At 37.9% G+C, this 26,848-nt stretch overlaps 1 protein-coding gene across 2 annotated transcripts in view; it reads left to right on the top strand.

Moving 5' to 3' along the window:
* LOC149080429 (kinesin-like protein KIF28) overlaps positions 1–26,848 on the top strand; it is a 1,038,199-nt gene that overhangs the window by 463,686 nt on the left and 547,665 nt on the right. For both annotated transcript variants that reach the window (XM_089239551.1, XM_089239552.1), the window contains exon 13: positions 22,895–23,026. In XM_089239551.1, coding sequence (XP_089095677.1) covers positions 22,895–23,026 — 132 coding nt within the window. The remainder of the gene's footprint in view (positions 1–22,894; positions 23,027–26,848) is intronic.

Here is a 26,848-nt window from a genome sequence, read left to right on the forward strand (position 1 = left end):
GAGTGTCTGAGCATGGCAGTGAAGGAAAAAGTGAGGGAGCTGGTCAGTGAGTTACCAAAAGGGGAACCTAAAGAGTGAGGAACGATGTTGCGGAGCAACCGAAATTGCTTGCCATTGCTTCTATCAATTGGTACCGCCTATACTTCATAATGGCTTCCTAGTTGAAAACAAATTGAGAAAAAAATTAGTTTTGCTTTTCTGCCTCCATATACAATGTCGACTTGACGAAGGATGAAGAAAATTCTACTATTTTCATGTAGTTTCTTGTGTCGGTACTACAGTGATTCTTATCAGTTTTCAGAATCCACATAAAAGCTTCCTCACGAGCATATATATATATTCTCATTCTCTCACTTCAGAAAGAAATACCCGGCACGCACCTGTTTTGATGGGTGCAGCTCTGTCTAGGTCCTACTGAACAAATTGAGGCGTAGGATCTCTATTGTGGAATGGTCATTGAGCAAAGGGGAAAAAAACAACTTTTGATGTTCCTTCAGTCTTTATTGTTGAAAATGAAGTAAAGAATGTCAACAGTTTATAAACGGCTTCTTTGGATATTTTCCCGCGCACACTTTTCCCTTATTCTGTTAATGGAACAAAACAATTGAAATTCTTTCAATAAACTGGCCAGTTTTGGCCAATCGTCGTGTAAAGCAATGGTTCTCACTGGGTGGCACTGGGATACTTCAAGGGGTCCACGGAAGAAAATTTAGAAGGGGGCCATGACAGGTGGTTTGGAGGGCTCAGAGAGCTGAGAAGAAAAATTAAGGTGTAAAGAAATAAAGCTTTTATATTTAGTGACTATATACACTTACAGTATCCACAAAACCAGGGCTGTCTTAGGGCATAGACCCGTCCGGCCCTCACCACCTACATTTTGCAGTAGGTTCCCCCCACTTGTGAAGGGTCATGCTCGGGAGTCTCATGTCCATAAGTGAATCCCTTATGATATTTTGTATAGTACAATAAATTTTGTAAATAAGTAGGAAATATGTAGGCTGTTTATTTCCGGCTAAGTATAGGACTACCATAGCATCACTTTGCCTAGGGGGCCCATGATGTTCAGACAGTCCTGAATAGAAGTCGGATTAGCAGGGAGCTCAATAAATTCTAGGCCAGTGGTCTGGAAGCCAATTTTATTTGCAAAATTTTCGTTCAGTATAAATTCACTGAAAAAAAATCAATTCAGTACGTATAAAGAACCTTGCTTCTAGATGAGGATCGAAGACTCTGGGTAAGACAGGGGAGCCACAGGCAAAAAAAGGTTAAAAAACGCTGGTGTAAAAGAATGAATGCGTGAAAAATGATCAAATGACACCATCAAAGAACGGGAAGATGGGAAATAATTGTTTCTCGTATTCAGTGGCACTTATAAGCCAAAATAGATAGATGGAACAAATGGAAAAAACGACCTCTTTCTCTTTTTACGGGCAGTTGAAATGACCGATTGAACCGAGGAGAAAAGGTGAACCATAGTTTGATTTTGCCATGCTACTCAGGAAAAAAGAGAGACGCAAGGCCATAAAATATAATACTCAAGACAGATGCGGACCCAGGACGATGTGACGGGAGGGGCGAATTGTGTAAGTTTGTTTCACCGTCCCATATTGATATGTTATGGGACAGACAAATATTCACGTTTTATTTGGCTCTTGGTAGGGGGTGGTTGTTCCCATCGCCTCCTCGATCCCCGCCTGAGTGAAGACAGGCATCTTCAGCGGCTAATAAAGTCAAGGCAAATATCTTCAGCTTCGAATAGAATGGAGTCGGATGTCTTCAGCAGCGGATGAAGCCGATGCAGATACAGTACAGCATCTCGATAATGGTCACCCATGGGACCAAACATTTTGTCCGCTAACGGGACGCAGAGCCGCATCAGGGACAAGCAATCATTTTGGCTCCCCCTTTTAATGTTGAAAGAGAGGTAAAAGTGTGAAATTTACGCCCCTTCTGGTCCAGCGCCCGGGGCAGCAGACTCACCTGCTCCCCCCTAGTTGCGGCCCTGACGGGAAGTGTCGATTTATGGGAGGTACGATAAAAACAGTGGAATCTCATTTATACAACTTTCACATTTATTCGACGTTTGACTTCGGTCGCAATTGGTTTCTATACTAAATTTTAATGTTAAAATGCCCTATAAATATTATAAATTAATTTCTAACCGTTTTATACAGTAAAAGTGAACACCTGTTCAGTGGTTCCGACATATTTTACAATAAAAATTTAATCAAGTTAACGTAAGCGTGAAGACGATAAAAACATCTATAAAACCTTTATCAGTCTTGTAGTGTTGGCTTTTTTCACGCCTATCAACATGTGCAAACAAAACCAACATTGCTATTCGGAATCATCATCCTGGAGCAGAGTTATGTTCAGTTAATCAAATAATTAATTGAAAGATTATCATATTTCCCAATATGAACTTGGATTCATACATAATCATTGTGAGTATTATAAATTGATTGAGGCATCTTTTACGCCTATGTACGCGTTATTTTGCAAACGACTATCAAGCTTTGACATTTCGAGTTTCTTGATCAAATATCCATTTTAATTTAATGCTCCCCATGTACGTACAGTTTGCCATTATTTAGTTCTTTTCTTTTGATTTTATCATGTTCTTTTCGTTTTTTCCTGCTTTTTCTCCGCAATGTAAATGCAACTAGCCTTTTGTGGATGTAAATGAATAAATAAATCTGCAACTGTGAATAGATATCGGGTCCAGTACGTATCCGGCTTTTTTGTGTAGGTGCATCGGATAATCCCGTATTTTACGGGACAGACAAATTTTCCCAATATTATTTGTCTCCCCTTCTGGACCCACGCTTGCCCTGGGAAGGGATTGCAGAGCTCACAGTTTACGTAATAATTGAGTGACCGCGTTGTTTATGAGAGAAACGGCATTTTTATTTCCCCTTACTATTATCAAAATTTAAAAATGGAAAATATTTATTTTACCCGACGGTTTTTTACAGAACATGTTACATGTTGCAGATGTACGAGCGGTAGCGTGAGCAAGATTATTTCGGGGGTGGGGGGGGGGACTTTTCTTCCCTCAAAGCGAGGGTTCGTTTTTACTGTAAAAATATATATATATATATATATATAAACTGGAGTGCGTCCGAAACTCCAAGAATTTTTATTATGAAATTTTTATCTGAAAGAAATGAAAAGTCAATAAATGAACAGAGAGAGAGAGAGAGAGAGAATTCTGAGTGCAAGTTCTTTTCAACCACTGTTTAAAGTCAATGAGGAGACTTTCGTTTTTACTGCCTTTGAATGTGCCGTATTGCAAATACTGTAGGGGAAAGAAAATGTTTCGTACCGAAGAGGAAAAAAGTGTTACTGACTGGGCGGTACCGAAATGTCAATCTTTATTATCACCACACTGTCCGGGGTATTATATACCGTTTTTCGCAAGGGGGGTAGGCATCATGTTTTACTAGAGAAGCCTGCCCATTTTGGAACGATTTTGTGTTTTTGACGTGCCATTTTGAGAACGATTCGACAAAAAACTCATGCCCGGTGGATGGTTAAATATCAAAAATATTCGTGAAATTGAAAATATTATGGTACTGATTAGTACCACACACACGCCGTTGAGCACCCGGTATGTGCAGAATTCTCGACATGCACAATCATGAAATTTCAAACGTTGGAAGAATGTGTCATCATCAAGCTGACGCTTCTAAACCGGACACGTGATAATGTACAGCAGATACTGGGGGAGAGAGCGCGTGATCCGCTACTTTCAGCCAATCACGGGTCCCGAGTTACGTGCTAGCAAGACAGAATACTGAAAGATACTGAGTTTTGACGCAGTGAGAGATGTGATTTCAATCTGATAAGATGTACCAAAAATTTTCTGGTGGTTGCTCCGGGAGGGTCCGAAGATGTTCTTGCCGGCTCAACATGCGATGGAATAGGTGATTCTCCTACTTGCACCTTAAGCAAGGTACTCATCACCACCCGAATTCTTCTCACAAAAAAAGACAAGATCGAAACTTCACTTCAAAAAAGAAATGGACTACATCAGGACTTTTGTGTTGTACGTGTGCCAGTACCACTTCGCCTCGTGTCCATCATGTTCCTGCAAATTCGTGTTATCATTCTGACTTTCTCTCAACAGCAAGAAAAGGGGACTAACTCCTCACCTCTTCCCCTCTGCAAATATGGACTAAGCTTTACTCATGGCGAGTATGAACTCCTAGGCCACTTCGGAGTCAACGCCAGCCTCATGAATTCAGCGGCAGCTAGATAAGTTCAAGACCTTTGATTGTTGTTTTTTTTTTTGGTTGGGGGGGGGGGGGTCCCAACAGTATTAAAAAAAATAAAATAAAAAATGTAAAATTTTAAATGATCATACATTCTAAAAATTATCTAAAGGTGCACCTAATGTTTCAGGTTTATATTTTGATATGTGAATGACAGACTATACCTAATTCTAAGTGTTAAAAATGACCTTTGATTTGTCAACAGCAACTTAAGTTATAATGAATTAAACATTCAAATTTTTTAAAAATTGAATCTGCCTGTGTTTCGGCCATTCATTGTTTTTGAGTCCCTTAATATTTCTTTGTTGCAGCTTTCCTTTTAGCCCTACTTAAACCTAAGTGCCAACGATCACGATGGTCTCACAAATTATCACACTAAGAGTGACTCAAGTCACATACCAATTGCACAAATGGTGCCGAGTCCAGCCCTAATTAGAATCCCTAATTAGAATGTGTAGTAAGGCCCCAAAATAAATAATTTTAACGTAATGTAATAATGATAATTTAATTGGTGATTTTCTCCTACTAGGCCAATGATAAAATTTTTGTTGCTGTTGAAAATTTTGTTAATGTTAAAATTGGTCATTGGGTCGTGATCCTAATCATTATTTTGGAGGTGATGTGTTATATGATTATATATTTCATTTTGAGTACGAAGTGTATACGAAGGTAATTTGTCATACGAAGGTATTTCAGAAATTGTGTGAAATATAAGCAAATGGTAATTAATTAGGGTATTAAAAAAAAAAAAAGAAGTGAACCAACCAGTAGCAGGAGCATTTATGCCCCAGTCGTCCCTCAATTTTTTTCAAATTCAGGCTCTGCCTGTGTTTCAAGGCAGAAATAGTGCCATCTCTGTGAAGGAATTTGTGGGCCGCATTAAAGATGCCGCCACAATTTACAAATGGACTGAGGAGGAAAAAATGTACGCAATTAAAGATAGGCTACAAGCTGAAGCAAGACAATATGTCGTGGAGCTAGGCCTGGAAACACAAACTTCCAACGACATTGTTGATAAGTTGCAAAAACAATTTTGCACAAAGTTATCACCCCAGGCAGCGCTGATGGACTTTTTAGCCTTTAGGCAGCCTGCTGACATGCCTGTTGAAAGGTTCATTGCATTGGCAGATGCCAAAAGTAGGTGTTTAGATTTGGGCACAGACCATGCTGTAGCTGAGTCACAGAGGCAACATATGCTCACCCAAATGTTGATGAACAACATCCATCATGAGATTCTTCGGGGAGTGCTCTCTAAGAACCCCAAAACCCTCAAGGAGGTGAAGGAGGCTGCACTAATAGAGGAGCGTGCATGGCGCGCTTACCAGTCTAGTAGCTGTAACCCTTTTTTAGTGAACCCCCCTCCACCCCAAGAGGTGTTTCATGTAGCTACACCTACACCACAAGAGAGTCACTTGGCCCAACTATGTGAGCAATTGACTAGGCAGCTCAAAATCCTATCAGAAAAGGTTGAGAGCCTGGAGAAGAAGAATCAACAGGGTCCTGCTCCTAATAGAAGTAGGCTAGTGCCATGCTACCGATGTGGCAAAATGGGGCACATACAGAAAACATGCAGAGTTAGCCTGCCCAAACGTCCTTTAAACTAGATGAGGGGACCGAGCTTCCTCAGGCTCCGGCACAAACTCCCCAAATCGAGGAAATTGTAATGCAGCGTGAAACAGGGCCTGGTCTGCCCACAATTGAGGTAAAAGTACAAGGTGTTAATATGACTGCACTAGTAGACTCTGGAGCATCGCTCAATCTCATTTGCGATAGTGAAATTCTGAATAATGTTGAAACTATGGACTGTAATATAAGTATAAGAACTGTCGCAGGTCAGTCAGTGCAAGTGTCAAAAAGGGTTGTACTACAAGTGTACATTGGGGGCAGACCATACCCTGTATCATTATATGTTACACCATTGCCATTATCACCAAATTTTGGGATAATTCTAGGGGATAAATTTTTGAAAGAGAATAATTGTATATTAGACTATGTGAACCAGTCTCTCCGGATCAGTGGCGAGATATGTCACTGGGTTAGCTCGAGTTCTGATAGAGGTAACCATGTCGTTAATCATGTAGACATAAAAAATTCGTACGGGTACTTGAATAGGAAAGTGGATATTCAACCCTTTTCCCAATAGTTGGTCTATATAAAAGTCAAAGAAAAGCTAGACACAGATTTTTTCATGGCAGGGGCAGCTAACGCTGACCAAAAGGTGTATTTTGTGGCCAAAGCCGTGTACAAATCCACCCAAGAGTCATTTCCTGTTGTCATTTTGAATCCTACAGTTCAAGTCTTGCATCTCAGTAAGCTCACCAAGCTTGTAACATGTTCACCATTGATATCAAGTAGTGATTTTCCTGAAGTTTTTCATGTAGAGGCTGAACAACAGTGGGGTGAATGTGGAGAAGCAGACTTGACTTTGGATCAGGAATTTGATCTTTCACATTTAGACATGGATGCTCGACTTAAGTTATGTAATTTCTTGGAGGCTAATAAGCGAGTCTTTGCTAAATCAGTGACTGACCTCCCAGGCTGTGACGCCATTCTACACAACATACCCCTGACAGATGACCTCCCTGTGAAGCGGAGACCTTATAGGGTTCCCTATAATTTGAGAGATGAGATGAACAGTCAAATTGACATCCTTTTAGAGGCAGGGATCTTAGAGCCCTCTACGTCAGCCTTTTCGGCGCCCATCATGCTGGTTCGAAAGAGTTCAGGAGATTATCGCCTGGTAACTGATTTTCGTGCACTTAATGCCAAGATAGTTCCGGATTCATATCCACTACCCAACATCAACGAGGCAGTAGATAATTTGGCCTCTGGCAAAATTTTTTCAACTCTCGACCTAACGAGTGGATTTTTCCAACAAGTAGTTGCCCCTGAGGACAGACAAAAATTAGCTGTTGCTACTAACAAGGATCTGTTCCAATTCACTCGAACACCGTTTGGTCTAAGGACTAGTGCCAATTCCTTTCAAAGACTAATGAATGTGGTTCTATCAGGTCTCGAACCCCTAAATGTAGGCATCTACATAGATGACATCATCATTAGCAGTGACAGCATCGAAAATCATTTCACCAAGTTACAGGCAGTTTTTGATAGATTGTTACAACATAATTTAAAACTGAAACCAGCTAAATGTAAGTTTTTAACTGAGACCATAAAGTATTTAGGGTTTGTGATTAACAAGGGCAAAGTTTTCTCCGACAAAAATAATTTGGAAATTGTCGACAAATTTAAGATTCCCAAATCTAGAAAAGATGTCAGGAGTTTTTTGGGTGCAGTTAATTATTACCGAAAATTTCTCCCAGATATTAGCGAGAGAAGTATACACCTGACAAATTTGACAAAACAAAAGAATAAATTTTTGTGGTCAGCTGAGGCAGAGGCAGAATTTCAGGACCTCAAGAGTGCGAACCCCCTAGTTAGCGAGCCTTTTCTGTCTTTGCCCGATATGTCAAAAGAATTTCATCTCTATACAGATGCCAGTAATGTGGCTATAGACGGTGTTCTAGCTCAGTTGGACGACCACGGTTATCCAAAACCTGTGGCTTTTGGCAGTCGAAAATTGAACCCAGCTGAGACTAGATATTCGGTCACTGAACGTGAAGCTTTAGCCATAGTATACTTCACTAATTATTTTCGACAATACCTTTTGGGAAGGAAATTTTTTATTTACACAGATCATGCGCCCTTGACTAGCTCATTGAAAATTAAAGATTCATTTTGTAGGATAGCTAGGTGGTCATTGTCCCTGTCCCAATTCCAGTTTGAGATCAAATATGTTCCTGGAAAAATTAATTCGATCCCTTATTTCTTGTCAAGACACGTAGGTGATACAGAGACTGTGGAAGGACAGTTGTTTTTGAATGAGACTCAAAATTTCGAAACTCAGGTTATTTGTCCTCAAGTGACTCTGGATGTAATCAAAGAGCATGTCACAGGACGACAAATGCAAACAGATTAAGTTAGCTATACAGAGTAAGTCCCGCACAGGTCCACCACACCTCTCATTTTTTGTTGATAACGACATTTTGATGTGCTTTGATAAAAGACAGTCAGGTGCACAGCGTAGGAACAGAGTGGTGATTCCTCAATCACTGATTTAAAATATTCTTCAAATTCACCATGAGTCACCCTCTGTTTGTCATTCGGGCATTCACAAGACCTTGAAAAACATCAAACAGAAATATTTTTCGTCCCGTCTCTTTAATAGTGTAGTCAATTGGGTCAAATCGTGCCAGAGTTGCATGGAGAGAAGTGCTCATGTGCCAAAGTCAAAGGCCCCCCTTGCAGAGGATTTCCATTCCTGACGGTCCATTTGAAAAGGTCGCTTTTGACATCATGGGACCCCTGCCCTCTTGAGATTCTGGTAACAGATATGTTATCACCTTTATTGACTATTTCACCAGGTGGCTAGAGGCATATCCGGTCAAGTCTACTAATAGTGACGTGGTAGCTGAAGTACTGATGAAGTTCATTAGTCAATATGGATGCCCACGGAAGCTTGTCTCTGACCGAGGCCTCAATCTCATCAGTGCAGGTATGACAAAGGTATATCAAACCCTCGGCATCCAAAAGATAACCACAGTTTCTTGGCGGCCGCAATCCAATTGATGTGTCGAGAGAGTCCACAAGACTATTGTTGAATCACTTAGTCACCTAGTCAATTCCAACCATAGTGATTGGGACAAACAGTTGACATTTGCCCTTTTGGCCTATCGTACTTCTGTCCATGATTCTACTGGGTTTTCCCCAGCATACCTTGTTTATGGTAGGGAATTTAACACTCCACACCACTTTTTGAACAGCCCTAGCACATTTTCATATGCAGACACATTAGATTTTGCTAATGGTATACTGAGGCAGATGCAACAGACATACAAAATAGTGAAAGGGAACCTTACTCAAGCTGCTCAATCTAATGAGGACCGTCGAGACAAATGCAGCAAAACAGAGGTAATTAAGGTAGGAGACTTGGTGCATTGGTACAATCCAGCGGTGAAGCCTGGCCATGCCAAGAAACTCACCAAACACAACCAGGGCCCTTTCAAAGTCACCAAGCTTTTGTCACCAGTGATAGCTGAAATTACCCATGTTAAACGTAGTGACTATATGCGACTCGCTCATATAGAGAACCTCACGTTAGCCACACAGAGACATGAGAGTATGCAATCAAATGTAGCCAGCAATCCAGATGATAGACAAGTTGATCCTCGAACTGGCATTGTGGACACGAATAATGCCATCATGAGTAGGAAGGGGAGTTGGGCTCCCTTGAGCTGTGATGTATTTCCGCCCACTGATCTCAACAAGACACCTTTGCCTCTGATTATGGGTCAATTTGTGCCGGGACCTGCGCATGGCTACAACCTAAGGCCTAGAGTAGATGGACGAGTTCCGCCACGTAATTAAAACGTATATATGCATTTATGTTTTTTTTTTGTTCTCTTTCATTTATATCAGTATTTAGTCAGGAAATGCATTACAAAGTGTATGTGCGTCATGAAAGCCAGTAAGCATTCGTGTAATTATATGTGCTGGCTAGTGCTATCACAGATGAGCTGTGAAACATCACACCTTTCATGTATAATGCTATTTATGGTATTGTGTAGTTGGTAATTTTTTTTTCATGTAGGTATCCATATGTTGTATGTGAGTGGGCATGGTTCGGACGGTCAGGTTCCACCTTCGATAGTGGCTACACAGGTAGACACTGAAAGAATTTGTGATTGTACATTAACATTATTCTAAATTTGTGCTAAAATTTATATGAGGGGCTCACGACTCACCGACCAATTAATAATAATACGTGTTTTGGGTGAGAAGCCTGACGGTGCTGCACGGAATCCCCCACCCCACTACCACCTTGGGGGGTTTGTCTGTCCCAATACTCTCCCTTCTCTTCTCTCGGAGGGGGGGGAGGGGTAGGTACCACTTCATCGCGAGTGGGAGAAGGATAGCCAACCACATTCTGGAGTTCTAGGTAAGGCTTAGGCCGAGTGGTACGTAGAAAGCCAGGGTGTGTTTGATCGGTGTATTCAACTGAAAAGTGTGTATTCATAGGGGGGAGTGTTTGTGCAGTACTGCGGGGCGGCTCACAACAGGTCATAAAAATTGAAACGTATGTATTTGAAGATTGTAATGTGTGTTAAATTAAAATTGTAATATTTTGTTTAAGAATTTAAACATCAATAATATCTGCTGAAATAAAATATAAAAAATATTCGTGAAATTGAAAATATTATGGTACTGATTAGTACCACACACACGCCGTCGAGCACCAAGTACGTGCAGAATTCTCGACATGCAGAATCATGAAATTTCATACGTTGGAAGAATGTGTCATCATCAAGCTGACGCTTCTAAACCGGACACGTGATAATGTACAGCAGATACTGGGGGAGAGAGCGCGTGATCCGCTACTTTCAGCCAATCACGGGTCCCGAGCCACGTACTAGCAAGACAGAATACTGAAAGATACTGAGTTTTGAAGCAGTGAGAGATGTGATTTCAATCTGATAAGACAAATTTATTGAAAAGAGTGATTTCAACAAAATTGCGAATTTTAACAATGGTCGAAATATTTCTAAAATTTTATTTCCATTTGTTTATTCGATATGAAATTGTAAAAAAATATCGTGAAAATTACGCCATTAGAAAAATTTCTTCCAATTAAATGGAATCCCTCTCCAAAACAAGTTATTCAGTTGTTCTATTTATTTTTTTTTAACCGAGCAAAACTGAGGTCTATCACCATGGGCAATTTACTACCTAGTGAGTTGTGCGGAAGTGTAACTGTGTGTGTACCTAACGGTCTGAACGCGTATGTAGTGTTGTGTTTGTCTTTTCAGTGCTGCCATCTATACTGCAGAAGTTAAGTGAGTGATGTGTTATGATTGAATTACATTTGTACTGTTTGTAGGTCTGGTGCTCTCTGTGGCGAGACTTTTTGAAAGGCAGATCGGCTCGCATTCGCGCCTTGAAGTTGGGAACCACAGAAAACCAACTTCAGCCGACCACCACTGTGGTGACGGTGGGGTTCGAACCCGGGACCTCGCGACGCGAGTCCGTCACTATGACCACTCGACCACAACAGCGGCTGTTGTTCTATTACATTATCAGTGAAAAAAGAAGAGGGAAGAAAGTATATATATATATGTAGGGCGAATATAAGAAAGCGGGAAAAAATAACTGCGCAGTTATACCTGATGGACCATACACACGCTCAGTTATGCCTGCACAGTTGGCCTGCGCAGGTATCCCGGCCGAGCCCGTAGTTGACATATTTGTTATCAGCCACCTCGTTGGGCATTTTGTCTGTTGTGGCGTTGTATTTGTATAACTGAGCGTGTACACCATTCGTGTACACGCTCAGGCCCCACAATCTTCCCCGCACGCCCGGAGCGGGACATTCTTGCGCGAAAGATTGGAGAGCGGTTAGGAACGCGGCGTTCAAGAGCGCGTTGTTAAAAAGAGACACATTCTTTTGGGCGCGCTCTTTCCTGCACGAAAGAAGGCCCCGTTCAGAATTGTGTGTGTAAAACCGGGTTTTCCTAGGAGCCGGTTTCTCCTGTGCCGCGCGCAACTTGATTCGTCCAGCGCTATACGCCGTCCACTCACCAGTAAGAAAAGCAGCATGACTGTTTTCCTACAGAGCGCAATACGCCTGACGACAGCGCTTTACGTCGGGCGTGATTCGCCGACTGCTTCTGGAGGAGTCGAATGCGCCGTGCGCCGCGGTTTTGTCGATATTCTCTTCACTCTTGTGTGTTTTCTTTTCCTTCCCTTCAAACCGGAGCATACAGACGACAGAGTAGTTGATTCCAAAGCCATATACTTTATATAGCCGCCCTGATCTGATGCGCCTCGCTAGGAAAACACAAACGCGTGATTATGTAACTCGTTTCTGTCGGCACGAAATAGTTTAATTCGGTTCACGCTGCGCAACAAACCTATTCCTAGGAAAACCCGGCTTTAAGGGAAGCGTGTGGCGAAATTCATACGCTATTGCGTGGAGTGTGGACTTTCGGGGAAGCACAAAACTCCCCGTTACTGGCCAAAGTTTTTTCCCTGTTGGCAGATCGAATTCAGCTGACGTTTGCGTGGTAAAAATATAGATTTCGAAAGCTTATTAGTACTACGTGGATTATTCATTTTTAAAAATGATTTCAATAATTATTAATTGAAATTACTGTTACAAATTTATGGTAATTTTTTATGTAATTTATAAATAAATTGAGAAATAAATTTCTGTGATCGTTAATTTAAAATTGTTGTTGTTTCGATTCGACTTTCATTTTTTCGTTCGACTTTAATTGCTGTAATTAGCTCTTAACTACATTTTCTAAATTTAATCAGTTATATACTTAATATTATAAAAATTAATATTATAAAAATTAATATTATAAATAATTAATATTATAAAAATTAATATTATAAAAATTAATATTATAAAAATTAATATTATAAATAATTAATATTATAAAAATTAATATTATAAAAATCAGATTTATTTCTTCCATCAATTAGTCACATGGTGTGTAGCCGATGTTTTTTTTATACTACCACCCAGAAGAATAGATAAAAAGCATTACAAAATTATTACAATGAAACCTCGCTACAACGATTCTCGATATAAAGATTAATCCTTCGACAATGATATCTCTTGTTTAGAAATGTCTATATTCTAATATTAAACTGCTGCCTCCCGATATAACGATAATCCCTCTACAACGATATTTTTTTTTTCTTGGTCCACTGAGTATCGTTATATCGAGGTTTCATTGCAGGTTTTTGAAATTACGGTGTTATTTTGTTGAGTTTTATTCGAGATATTTTTATATGAAATTCTTGATAAATTTCTCTCGGTTGTATTCATATCCAGAAAAAATCATTTCAGTCTACCAAATTAACGTTGTTGATCATAAGCAGTTCATAACAATACAAAACAATAACAAATAAATTGAAGCATAATTTTTTTCAAATTTTTACAACTCTAATACGCGTATTCTTACCCGTGTAAAACATTCCGTTGAGTGTCATGCTATGACAGCAATAAAATTAAAAGTCCGAGTAGCAATACGTGTTTAGTTGGATATCATTCATGATATTCGATGGCTTTTGGTTTTAAATGAAATCGGCGATAATCTTACAACACGAAACATCCCTTTTACTTGGTATTTTTAACATCACTTAACCTTGGACATCTTTTGTGATCTTATCATGAAAAAGTACAGCACTTTGTCAATTGAACACCTGCTATGAATGCGGTTACGTGCCCTGTGCGACCAAGATAAATATCGTCGTGCCCTGTGCGACCAAATCCTTTTCTATTGTTCAGTTCCATAACAAGGGGCCATCCCTCATGTCGTGGCAATATAATTGAATTGTTATTCTATTTCTGTAATCCATCTACTATAGAGATTATGTAATATTTAGTTCAGTATGTGAGATGGAAAGCAAAAAGTGTTTTTTTTTTAATTTATTTAAAATCGTTTTTATATTTTTTTATGCCGTTCAAATCGTATGAACTAATTTAGTTCATCGAGACGAAAACTTGAATATCCAATTGATAATAAATACACTAATAGTGTTTTCAAAAAAGAGACTCTCTGTAGTTTAGGGTGATACGAAACATCTTGAGAGTAACATTATACAGTAAGACTTCAGTATAACGTTGACCACGTTTACCGTCATCCCGCCTATAGCGTCAGTTTTTTTTGGTCCTGCTAGTACAATTTGTAAAAACTTTAATTCGTTATTATGTCACCCCACTTATGAAGTCATTTTTATTCGGTCCCGAGGGGGACGTTACACCGAAGTATGGCTGTAATATCAATTAGGACAATAGCTTCTAATGGTGTGTCGCGTGTCACGTTAGGATACTTAGAGATCAGAAAGGGTTGCCGCTAACTTCTTCAGATATTCTTTTCATAACTTATGGTTTTCGCCCACCAAAAAGTTCCTGGGGAGAACACAATATTTAAAATTCAGCCCATCACAACGTTTGACAAGCTGTTCTCGCACTAGACTCCTAAGACTAGTTGCGGTAGTATAAAAACTTGATGAAAATGAGAAAACAGTAGGTCGAAAATTTATTATCCGTTATATTTAAAATATGAACATATTTGACGATGAGACGATGACTAGTTCAGTGTTTCACCAACACTTTCGCTACAGGCCATTCGATAAAATAACATAGGAAAAACTCAGTCATTAGTCATTACAATTAAGTCGTTACAGTCTTGTGAAAAAACAACAAGTGTGAAAAAATTTTCTGAAGAATTGGGCGATGGGACAAAAAGATGTTGGGAAACCCAATGGGCAAAATAGAAGTTTTGTTACAGATTCATAAAAGGTGAACAAACTTCCCGTTTTCAGGGAGAGTACCGGTTTATAACTAATGTTTAGAGGTGTCGCGAGTTCAATACCCGTTTCGTCCTTGTCAGAAACTTTCCTGACACAAGGGGTACTACAGAAACGGCAACATGACCACTGAAATGTGACATGACCATCCCACATCGATTGGTTAACGCATCAACTATTCGGTGAGTATGACAAAAAAGTCTGTCGTTCGGAATCGGCAATAAATTGTAGGTCCTGGTCTAATTAGCCCTCGTGTGCAGAAACTTACCGTGGTTCGACAAAAATGATCAAATGACATTTTGAGCTTATACAAATCACTATAGAAAAAAATTATTTCAGGAGAAAAAAATCATTCATCATGGCGTGGGGTGATCATATTTCGTTAGAAAAATATGGAAAATTAAAATTTTATAAAGAAAAATACATCACTGAAGATGTTGGCAAAACTACCAACTGTTTTAAAATTTCTGAAAAATTAACGAGGGTTGAGCAATGACGGGATAATAGAAATCGCAGCGAATTGAACTCTAATTGAACGAAAAAATGTTTAATATGGAAAATACACGAGATGAGATTTTGATAATTATCAAAATATTTTATAAATTATGAAAATTACCTTCATTCACAATTTCAGTAAAAATTTTAAATTCAAATTAGCATTGTTGAAATATATAGAAAAATTGTATAAAGAAAGTCGGAACGGTCAAATTTACGTGAAAGTACGAGAATGTTCCGTAAAATAAAGGACACGTGGTTACCCTACTGATAATATGCTATAAATTAGTGTAAAGTTGAAAAACGCGATTTATACTTTTAATACTATTTCTATGGTTGTCATGTAGCCTTCTACACTTATTATGAAAAATTATTTTTCAATTATGCTGATATATGTGAGATGACTATACGTCCTGTATTTCTTGGAACATTCCCTGTATTTTCACGTAATTTTTACCATTCCGACTTTTTGGAAAAAAAAAATGTCCCGTTTTTTATCTGGATTTTCAATCAAGCCAACTTGAATTTTTATTCTTCATTAAAATCAAGTATTAAAACTATCTTCCTAGTTCCTAACTCATAAACTATAATACGTTATTTACGACTATAAATAAGAATATTCATCTTGCATATGGCCAGTGATACACATGCTACTAAGTAGCGCGAAAGTTGCATGCTTTCTTGCTATTTATTAACATGTGTATCAAATTGTGTCTTCCCCCCCCCCCGTATCTCCAGCCATGTTGGCATTCCAGTCAGAGTTGACATAATTGAAGTTATTTGTGGTATAAATGAATAATTTTAACATTAAAATCTACAGGGAGGAATTGTGATCAGTGTTGTCAGAAAAAATAATTTTCTAGAGTAATTTCATTCCTCTCCAAAATTTTAAGGGATAATTTTGTGTAGAGAGGAATATTTATTTTTTATTAAAATAAAAATTAAATTAGATATGACTATCTCTTCCCCCAATTTATTATTATAATTTCATAACAATTTTACATCAATTATTTACATCGATTGGATTTTTTCTTTAGCGAGGAATTTTCCTCATCGATGGGGGAATTATATAATTTATGTCAAAATATATTGCCATATAATAAAAATTGCCAATTACAAAATATGAATATATGTTCATATTTTATAATTTATCCCGCAAAATTATTTCTTTCAGTATTTTAACGATAAATTAGTCGACATATCAGCTCAAAATAGTGCACTGAAAATGTCAAAATAATTTTAGCTAGGTTTTCGGGTAAAATACCTCACTATGCGTCGTATAAATGTGAAAATCCCATAAAGGAGATAAAGAAGGTCGTATAAACGGTATCTACTGTATTCCTGTAGTTTCATCTATATTGGTGATATGAGGGAAGTTTCTATACAAAGGAAGAAAGGAAATCTAATCGAAAGATTACTCTATTCACCAAGATATCGCAAAAAAAAGGATTTGTCCAAGTAAAGAATGGAGAAGGATTTGGCCGCTCAGGGCACGACGATATCCATCTTGGCCGCTCAGGGGACGGGTCGCACGTGGCACGACACTATGAATGCAGAGTTAGCTGGATAAATGAATAATGTCCTTCTTTTTAAACAGCATCATTGTTAACCTTCAGATAATGGAAGTTTTTTCCACAACCCTATATACCTTTTAAAGTTATTTTTCTAGTGTGTTGAAGTAAATTTATACTATCTAAATAATGGTCTGGCGGCAGATCCGCATGGTGCATTTCCGCATAGGGGAGATTTTGTACACATTTCCGCACAATCAAGCCCCTTCCCAAGTATCTTCTTTTTTTTCTTTCTAACCCCTACTTTCTTTTATTGCTTTCCTAAAGTAGGGAGGAGTTGTATAGGGGCTGTATCCACATTACATTAGTGTAATTTACTTCAACTATTTTTTTTTATCACTCGAGAGAATGTCGATTTTTTTGGAATATTTCACTCCAAACTATTTTTTACCCATAAATGTTACGGGAAGTTGCTAAAGTTGTGATTATGCATAATCACTGATAGCCTCGGTAAATTGAATGAATTTTAATGTGTTTATCATTTTACCGGCGATTATTCATAATTCCTAATTGAAGTCTGTATATTTGATAAATGTAAAAAAAATTATCACTTCTCTTGTTTTCATTTAACCTGTTTATTAGTTTGCGATACGTCCACGACACGTATTTTTCCATAAAAATTAAATTAAAATAAGTGTTGACAGATTTTCTTCACATACATAATTATGTACAAATAAAACCAGCATTACCGATCGAATACATAATTTTTGGTAAATTCAATTAATTCGTTGACGATTTATTGTATTTACCAATACAACCTTACGAACTGGGGAATATACATAATCACCGATAAATGTGATGAAGTCTTGGTATATGAACAGAATCTATTAAACTAACCAAAATGGTTAAGCATAATGGATCAGAATTTGCATTTACGAAAAGGTCTCTTCGCGTTCTCCTAGAGTCATTATTCCGCTTTTCTGAGTCTTATTTCGTCCTGCACTGGAGTATGCCGTAAGGTTTTGGCACTATACCTACAGAGAGACAAACTTGGTTGATGGAGTGCAGAGAAGTACTGTGCGTGCTCTTGTTGGCACACAAGGCTTGAGCTATGAAAAAAAGACTTAATTTCTTGAATATGTTTACGTTGGAGAAACGCAGTTGGTGGGAGTATACAATCAAAGTGTTTATATAAAATTTTCATTGGGATGGATAGGATGGATTTTGAGTTATTAATACACCGTCAATCAACTGCTTCGACAAGGGGACGCAATATCGTTTATTAAGGAAAAATTCCAGATTGTGTGGTGACACAGGGAGTTTTTCTCTAGTAGGGCTGTCAATGAAATAGCTTACCTCCGGGGTTGTGAATTGTAACACAAAGGAAATACGATAGACATAGTGGGATAGATCGAGAAGCTATTCATACTTAAATAAGACAACCATAATCTTTTTATGTGGGCAGTGTATTATATACAGTATTATTAATTTTTTTTTTGGTGACATATGCTTTTATATTGGGTATTTTATTTATATTTGACATCCATATTTTTTATGGGCATAATGTTTTCAGCCATCTCTTCGGGCAATTTGCCTGTTGTGGCCTTTGTATGTTTATATAATTACCGAATTTTTCACTTTTACCGTAACTTGTGTATGAATATTAGATATAATACACGTGTGTGTTGATATAATACAACATACATATAGTACACGTGTGTGTTAATCATTATGCTTTCTTTGATCCAGCCCCCACGATGCCTCAGTCGTTGGCAGGAGAGAGAGAGATAGGCCACATGAAAAACAAATCTTCCCAAAATAGCTTGTCGTCTAACTGGACATCAGTCATGTTGAATACACATTTTAGGACATCAGGATAAACTCATAAAATAAATCAATAATTTACCGACTTGAAATCTGAATATTTAGACTCCAAACATTTTTTGATATCTTTCGTGCATGCATAATTAAGCAGAATGTGTGAAATACGTCTGTCCAGTTTAGCGTACCTTGCGCATCTTTTTTGCCCTCTAAATCCACCTCTGCTCGACTCATGTAGAAGTCACTGTATTTAGATTCCTCTTTCATACCCAGGATCAGTATTCTGATATTTGGATTTGGTTTAGCCATAATGGAATTGAATCTCTTATGCCATCCTTCTAAGGCGTTGTTTGTTCTGTGTTTTCTTTTATTACAATTCCAAATATTGTTTTCAACACCAAATTTTCGAACCACTCTTTTACAAAGTAATCATAAAATTCTTGCAATTTCGGGTTTGTAGGATAGTTTTCCTGGATGGATAGGCACCCGTTATCTACATCTTCCAATGGTAGATGTGCTAATGCTGCACACATACGCACATGTAATCTTACTTCATCATTGCTCTTGTAATAATTTACGAGCCCTAAGGACTGTACGTGCCGCCATAGACATTGGTTGAAATGGAAATTGCATCCGAAAATTTTGGTTAGTGGGAAGAGTCTTTCTAGAGCCTTTATTGATGCAATTTCAAAATCTACAGTCACTGACCGAGGATTCCATCTGGCTTCTTTTAAAACAGTAAATAGTTTTGCATAAGAATCCTCCGGTTTTTTTTTTCAAGCAAAGCAAAAACTATAGGAACTATTGTGACTTCTTCATCAATCCTACTTATGTCTGCATGATTCGTATACAACTGATAAAACTGCTTACTACAACTTTTAAAAGTCCCATCTGCGAAAAAGTTCTTGAAGCTTTTAAAGACCATTTCGGCCTTTGTCACTAGCAAATACTATAAATCTACAACAAACGTGATGGTCACAAGCGTGCGACACTGTCTGTACAGCAGCCATCTACAATCTTTTGCACGCGAGCGTCATGGTGCTCAAGAGTTCTCGATCCTTTGTGACGCGGCAACGTCTTCGACTATCGAACCTTTCAAGTTTCGTTAATGGATGTATTTCGAACTTTTGCAGATATTTCCTGTATATATACTGTATATTGTGGATTGAAATACAGTACTCTTGCTAATCCGACACATATCAAACCGGAGTGTGCCGGATTACCGAAATCACCCGAATACCGAAAGTTAATTGAAAAAATCCATTTAAATAATATAAAATTCTTTGCAAAGACGTGCAGTGACATGATTTCCTCATCTGTGCACGAAGAAACCACTCGTAAAAACCCCGGATTACTGGACCGGCTGGACTAGCACACCGCCGGAGTCTATTGTAAAAATTTTGCAAACAAATCAAAACCCCTAAAATATCAGTGAAATTTTCAGTTTTAGAGGTACAAATAGGACTCATCTCGATTTGAAGAGAAATAAAACATGCTATGGATATTGCGGTAAGCCAATAAAGAACGGAAAAGGGGGGGGGGGATTATATAGTGAACAAGGGGGGGGCGATTATTCACCTACACCCTTTTGTCTATTGAAGAATTTATTGAAGAATCAATTTCATGTAGTACATTGCGTAGGAAAAAAAAGGTAAGATATTTTACTGCGCCTACTGTGCAAGCCTCAGAAGGAAACGTTGTGATTTGGAGTTTTTTCTGTTGTTCTGATCTACGGTAAAAAATAAAGTGAATATATATTTTAACATATACAATAATGATGTATCCACCTATTAAAGATTGTTTTCTTTTATTTATATATTTAAATTATGAGAAATTAGTTGAAAAAGCGCGAGTCAAAGATTATTTCAGTGGCACAATTTCATGAGGATACAACCCCTCTTATAACTTCAGGCCATTTATGGTAGGGAAGAAAAGAGGAAGAGACAGGAATAAAAAAAGAAAAAGAGAGACAAGAAGGACCTTTGTTTTCGCAAGTGCGGGAATGGGCTGTGCGGGAATGGGCTGTGCGGAATCGTCCCCAAATTCCCCATGCGCGGAAATGCACCGTGCGGAACTGTCGATACACCCTAAATAATAAAATGGTTTTTTTCGAAATTTCTGTAGCCAGTGGTAGGCGTTTAACGGGTGAGTAAACGGGAAGGGAACCAGTGCCAAATAAAAGAGGGGACCCAAATTATTGAAAGGAATTCATCTATTCTGAAATTATTTCTTTTTTCAATTCTGGATTTTTTATTAATTTTGAATTTCTTCCATTAATTATCGCATTATTTTGCATTAATTATGGATTTATGTACATACTTCTATCGTTAATTTCAGATCTTGAAACTGATCTTTCTTAAAATATTTATTTTCTATTAAAAAAACTATTATTTTCTTTAAAAAGAAAAAAGAACTTATAGGTTAAGAGCCTTCAGTTGAACTATTTTAAATTTTTCCCCCACCCTGAGGGTAAATGAAACCCTGTGAAGTTATCAAAATAATAATACTAATTTAACGTATCCATAAATCATATTTAATGATGTTGGTAGATAAAGGAACAAAATCAAAGTTTGATAAAAGTTTGTTTATAAAACTTGAAAAATGCAACCAATAGGCGGATCAGTTAAGTTTGCTCGAATATAACAGATGTGTTTATTGGTTACATTTCTCAAGTTTTATAAAAGAATTTTAAATTAAAGTTTTATAGGTTAATACCAGCCTTAGGCGGGGATTACACTATATGTTTTGTAAAAGCTGTTTGATAAAACGTGAAAAATTCAACCAATAAGATCACCGGTTGCATTTGCTTGAATGCAACCAATTCACCTATTGCTTGAATTTTTCAACTTTTATAAAATATCTTTTACAAAACTTTATAGTGTGATCCCGGCCTTAAACCCAGATTACACTATAAAAATTTTATAATAATTCTTTTAAAAATGCAACCAATAAGCTGATCGGTTGCATTTGCTTGAACGCAACCGATAAATTTATTGGTTGCTTTTTTCAAGTTTTATAAAATAACTTTCATGAAATCCCACCCTTAGATTAGTCACTTCTGAAATTTGAAATTTAACTTTTTTTTAGTTTATAGACTCAATATCGAGTAAAATATACTTGTAGGTTTCGGGGGGGGGGGGGCACCAAAATTATTCAAGTGCTAATTCCTTCAAATGTCTTAATCCGGCATTGAGTGAGCTCCGTACATGGATAACGTTGTTTAATACGAGTATTTTTTTTAAGTTTAAAAAACTTAAATGATTGAAAATTAAAAATCATATATATACTTAAAAAATAATTTCAAATATTTATATTTTTTAAATCATTTTAAATATTTAAAAAGAAAAAAATAATTTTTAAATTAAATTTAAAAGTTATTAAAGTATGTAGTCAATTAAATATTCGTAATGAACAGAACGACTTTTAATTTTGGTTCCGTCAGTGGCCGTTGTTGAAGTTTTCAAGTTTTATTGTATAAAATTGTAAAGTATGGAAAAAAGGCAGTTAAAGTAGGTATATCTCCTTTATCTCAGAAGGAAAGGGAGGGATAGACGTATGTGGGTACATCATATTTGATGAACAGGGACTCTCATATGGTGTTTTAAGGGTATTTATGGCAAATAATTAAAAAAATTCCGTGCAAAATCATCTTTAAAAAGTAGCCAAAGATGCGGACGAATTCACTCCGAATCCGCATCGTGTGAATGCGGACGACGTCCGGACCCGCATGAACATTTACTAGGTGTGGGGAAATTTCGGCTCGTCTGAAAGGCTCAGTATATTCCAATTGTTAAAACTTCTTCCGGATCTGCATCCGTTCCGTGTGAAAGGGGCCTTACATACACACTCTTGAAGGCGGTTCTGAAGTTGTTTACAGTTATCGTGCGCGCAAAAGCGTACGTGTAAAAGGGCCTTTACTCTGCCCGTAGAAACTTGATTTTTTTTTGTTGGCCTCAGAAGAGACACGCAATAACTTGATTTCCCCAGCACGACCCAACCCACACGGGTAAAAGGCTTACATCCCGGAAGGGACAGAGCGTGGGTCGCGTCTACTTTGACGGAGGCAATAAGACAATTCTGTTTTTTAGGACAGGGTGTCCGTGTAAAATTTTGGATATTTTATTTTTTGGTACACTGTATTTTCTCTCTGAAAAGTGGTACGGGATCATTTCTGAACACAACTCAAACATTTGTTGGAGCCATACCTCTACGACGAACGGTTGATGAGATAAAGGTAGCATTAGGACTTACAAGACACCCTGTATAATTCAGTATTCAACCGAGCACAAATGGAACATTTTCTCACCCGTGCACTGTAGGGTTAAATAATTTTTTGATAGCCCGATCTATCTTAACGATTTATCTTCTCCGGATATTAATCAAGATGTGATAATAAACTTTTTTTTTTTTTTCAAGCATTCACGAAAAACATGCTGTGGCCACTTATTTAGAGCATGGTGGAGTTACCATAGAAAAACACGATGACGGACGAGTGCTATTGAATGGTGATTCTTTGGTAACCAAAGCTCTTTTATCTCATTATGACAGGTCAGTTAATTATTTTAATATTCCATTTAACTTGGTTTTATTTGAATATTTGTTTATAGAAGTGTAAGTCATGGTCAATTTTTTTTTCTTTTTAGTGTGGATATCATCACAGAAAACCTAACGCGTGCTACCGTAAAACGGGGTGAATAGGAACAGTGGGGTAAATAAGAAAGAAACTTTGTAAAACACAAACATATTCCCCCTATTTTATTCGTAAGAGTTTTTCCCTTATTATGTTAACCAGCTGAAAAATAAATTAGGAGCGGAAAATTATTTTGTAAATATATAATAGGGGAATTTATATATACACAGGGTGATTCAGAAAAGATGGGAAAAACTTTAAGAGGTGGTAGTACACACACACACAAAAAAGATTAAAAAAAATAAAAAAAATATTTTTTAAATTATTTTTTATTTGTTTGTTTTTGTGTGTATTACTCTTAAGTAACCTCTTAAAGTTTTTCCCATCTTTTCTGAATCGCCATATAATGAATATTCTGAAAGAAATACTGAATCGAAGATTCAGAAAAAAAATATTGAAAAATTAGAAAATCAAAATAAAAGTTTTAAAGCCAGAGTGTAGCGCCTAAGGCAGCTGTATACACATAGCTGAAAATTATACAAGTAGAAATTAGACCAAAGAAGGAGAAAATAAATGACTAGAACAATGCATGGCCCCCCATATGGGGGATGGCTGACAGGGCCCAGCCCGGGGGCCCATGGGATGACCTTTTTTTTCCCATTCAGATAATATGTCTCATAGGAGAAAACTGAGGACATTTTAACATCAGTCGTATCAATTTGTATGCGTATCAGCGGATATCTTGAACTAAGTATTTCTATTCTTTTATTGCAATTTTTTTAACAATACACATGTATAAGTAACCGGAAAATAAAAACGAACGAAGAGAGAAAAAAACAATATACAAAGCACAGCTCTCGAAGTCCATCTCCGAGGAAGGAAAAACAGACATTGTGATTATCGTTCAACGAAGGCTACTGACAACCGCAGTATTTTTCATACTCCAGCAAGAACACCAGCATTGGGGCTGTGTGAACTCAGGGCTATAATGTGACCCCTGCTGTTTCAATGCGTAGAAGGCCATAATGTATGAATGAAATTAAAATTTCCATGAACACAGATGTCCACAGTGAAATGCCTGTTTGTGCCGATAAAGCACGTGACACCCCCCCCCACATCCTGGAATAGGCCCCCATCTCTATAGTGTATCCATAGTGTGGAAAAACTTAAAAATGATGAGAATGGTCTGGCCCCAGGTCTAGAGCTCTGTCAACCCCACTCTCGTAGGCGGCCCATGATAAAAGGACAGCTTTTTGCTGTAAGCTTTTATATAACAATACCCTCCTACCCCCAGTCCGAAAAAATCAAGGGGTTTCTTTGCATTGCTTGTGAAAAAAGAGGCTGCATTCCGCATCGGTCTTTTTTAAGGCGCTGTACCAACACCTTGTAAAGCAGTAGCTCTAGAAGGTGTTGACTGTACTATCTTGACAACATATCTCCCCGCAAAACTTCTGGGTTGGAACGAAAAATATTTATCTTCACATCTGACAAAATACAGTTATTGGAAAATAATATACATTTTTGATAAATTTTATTTTGAGCATATCTAGTTAACTGTAATAAATCTACGGCTGAAGAGTTGAATTGTGTTTCTAGGGCCACAACTGCGGGGGGGGATATGAGCAGTTGAGGTCTGTTGCTCTTGGTGGTGGACCAAAGAAGGCACAAATTTGACACTTTAATTTCTCCTTCAACGTTTCAAGAGAGCGCCAAAATTCGTTCTTGTCTTCGCTGACCAAGCATCTAGTGGCAGCCCTGTGTATTTCATAAAGTATAAAACGTTTATTTTTAATACGCGATATCTACAAATTAACAGAATTGTCAAGAAGCTAGTGCTTAGTTGAATAGGTAGAGTGAACATATATAGTTGATTTATTTCAGTTCCATTTTGTAGGCCGATGCTTTGGCCAAGGCCAATGAATATAGTTATTCAGTATTATTATTTCCATTTACCAGGGCCGTAGTGTGCTTTCTCGGGGCAGACTTTTTCTTGGGGGTCCCTCTTATTATGCTGATCAAACATACACATTTGTGAGGCCCCCCTATTCGGCTCGGGGTCCAGGGGCAGTGCCCCTGTTGCCTCAGCCTATTTACGGCTCTGCCATTTACTCTTTAATTCAATAAATTCATTTATTCTTTTTTTGGACGCTTACAGTGAGTCGCGTGGCATAACGGAATCGCTTCGTTTTATCCAAAAAAAAGCGCTGTATAGAAAATTCACGTAAGAGGAATAATCTTGTTTTGTTTCTAAATTAAAGGAAAATTAAAAGTTTGGATAGAAATTTTGTTCGTGCAAAAGACGGTTCACAAAGTAGTTCGTTATGTAGAGACTCTACAGTTTCATACATGTGTTAGAGGGTTTCTCTCCCGTTATTCCGCAACTAAAATGCAACCGGGGAATTCCCGGGAATCTGAACTCATTTCCCGGATCCATGAGAAAGAATACGGTTGATCTAGATTACATTTCTATGATGAACTAGACATACGTAAGTAATTTTTATCACCAGAAGCATGCATTTTATAAGATGCAATCATTACGTTTTGAATAAAATTGATCTTATTAAGATAAATTATTAAATTGTACACAGTGACAGGGAAACATTTTCAGGGTATTATGATGAGATGAACTCGGAAAGAAAATTCATCTTGTCTCCACCAGGACGCGAACCCAGGCCCTCTTCCATACCGGTAAAGTATGCTACCATCTACACCACTGAATGAATGAACGCCAGGGGTCTGCCACCTGACTTATCCAGCCCGAGATCTCTTCCAGCCCAGCTTCATGGCAAAGTCTGGAACAAAGAGGGTGCACCTAACAGTCTGAGTGTGTAGCTAGTGTTGTGTCTGATATTTCAGTGCTGTCATCTATACTTTAAATTGTGAATGGGGTGTAATGATTGAATATTTGTAATGTTGTAGGATTGTTGCTCTCTGTGGCGAGACTTTTTAACGGGGAGATCGGCACCTTGAAGTTGGGAATCACAGGAAACCAACTTCAGCCAACCACCACTGTGGCACCGGTGGGGTCCGATCCCGGATCCTCGCGAGTCCGTCATTATGACCACTCGACACCATCTACACCACTGGAGACACGACCCTGCTTTCCTTATTTCACCCACTGTGGCGTGATGCGATGAAGTAGAAGCATTAGCAGTCTCTCTTAACTTCAGGAAATGCCCTTCTTCACTCAGGTGGGACGGTGGAAAAGATAAACAACTTTTCTTAGCCCAAGATATCAAGGAAACATATTTTCTGGATATTATGCTGAGGTGAACTCGAAAAGAAAAGTCATCTTGTCTCCACCGGGACTCAAACCCAGGCCCTCTTGCAGTGTATTTAATCCTTTTTACGGCATTCAGGAGATGTCTAGTGAATCTCACTCTTTCCCCTTATTTTAGCATTGACAATCCCAGACAATTTGGAATGTTGAAAAAATTTCCATTAATTTGACGGGCAGTAAGAATATGAAATAAATAAGTAAGTTGAATTAGTCTTTATTTTTCATTCCATTCATTAACAAGTGGGCCCCCATAAGTTCAGGACGTGAAACCTTTATTTATCTTTTATTTTTTGCAACGGAAAATCTCTGTTTCAAAACCAAGTCAATGAAACGTTTTTTTGTTTTTTAATTTTGAAACATAAAATATGCAGTGATCTCTCACTTAAACGTCGGCGCAAAGGAACAAGATAAAAAGCCGCATAAGTGAGAGAAGTGTCTAATGGAATAGCATATCTTTGAC

Source organism: Pholcus phalangioides, unplaced genomic scaffold, assembly GCF_987345545.1.
Source record: "Pholcus phalangioides strain wild (caught in Gottingen) unplaced genomic scaffold, Ppha-v1.0 ptg000011l_1, whole genome shotgun sequence".
In the NCBI taxonomy this organism is placed as follows: domain Eukaryota; kingdom Metazoa; phylum Arthropoda; class Arachnida; order Araneae; family Pholcidae; genus Pholcus; species Pholcus phalangioides.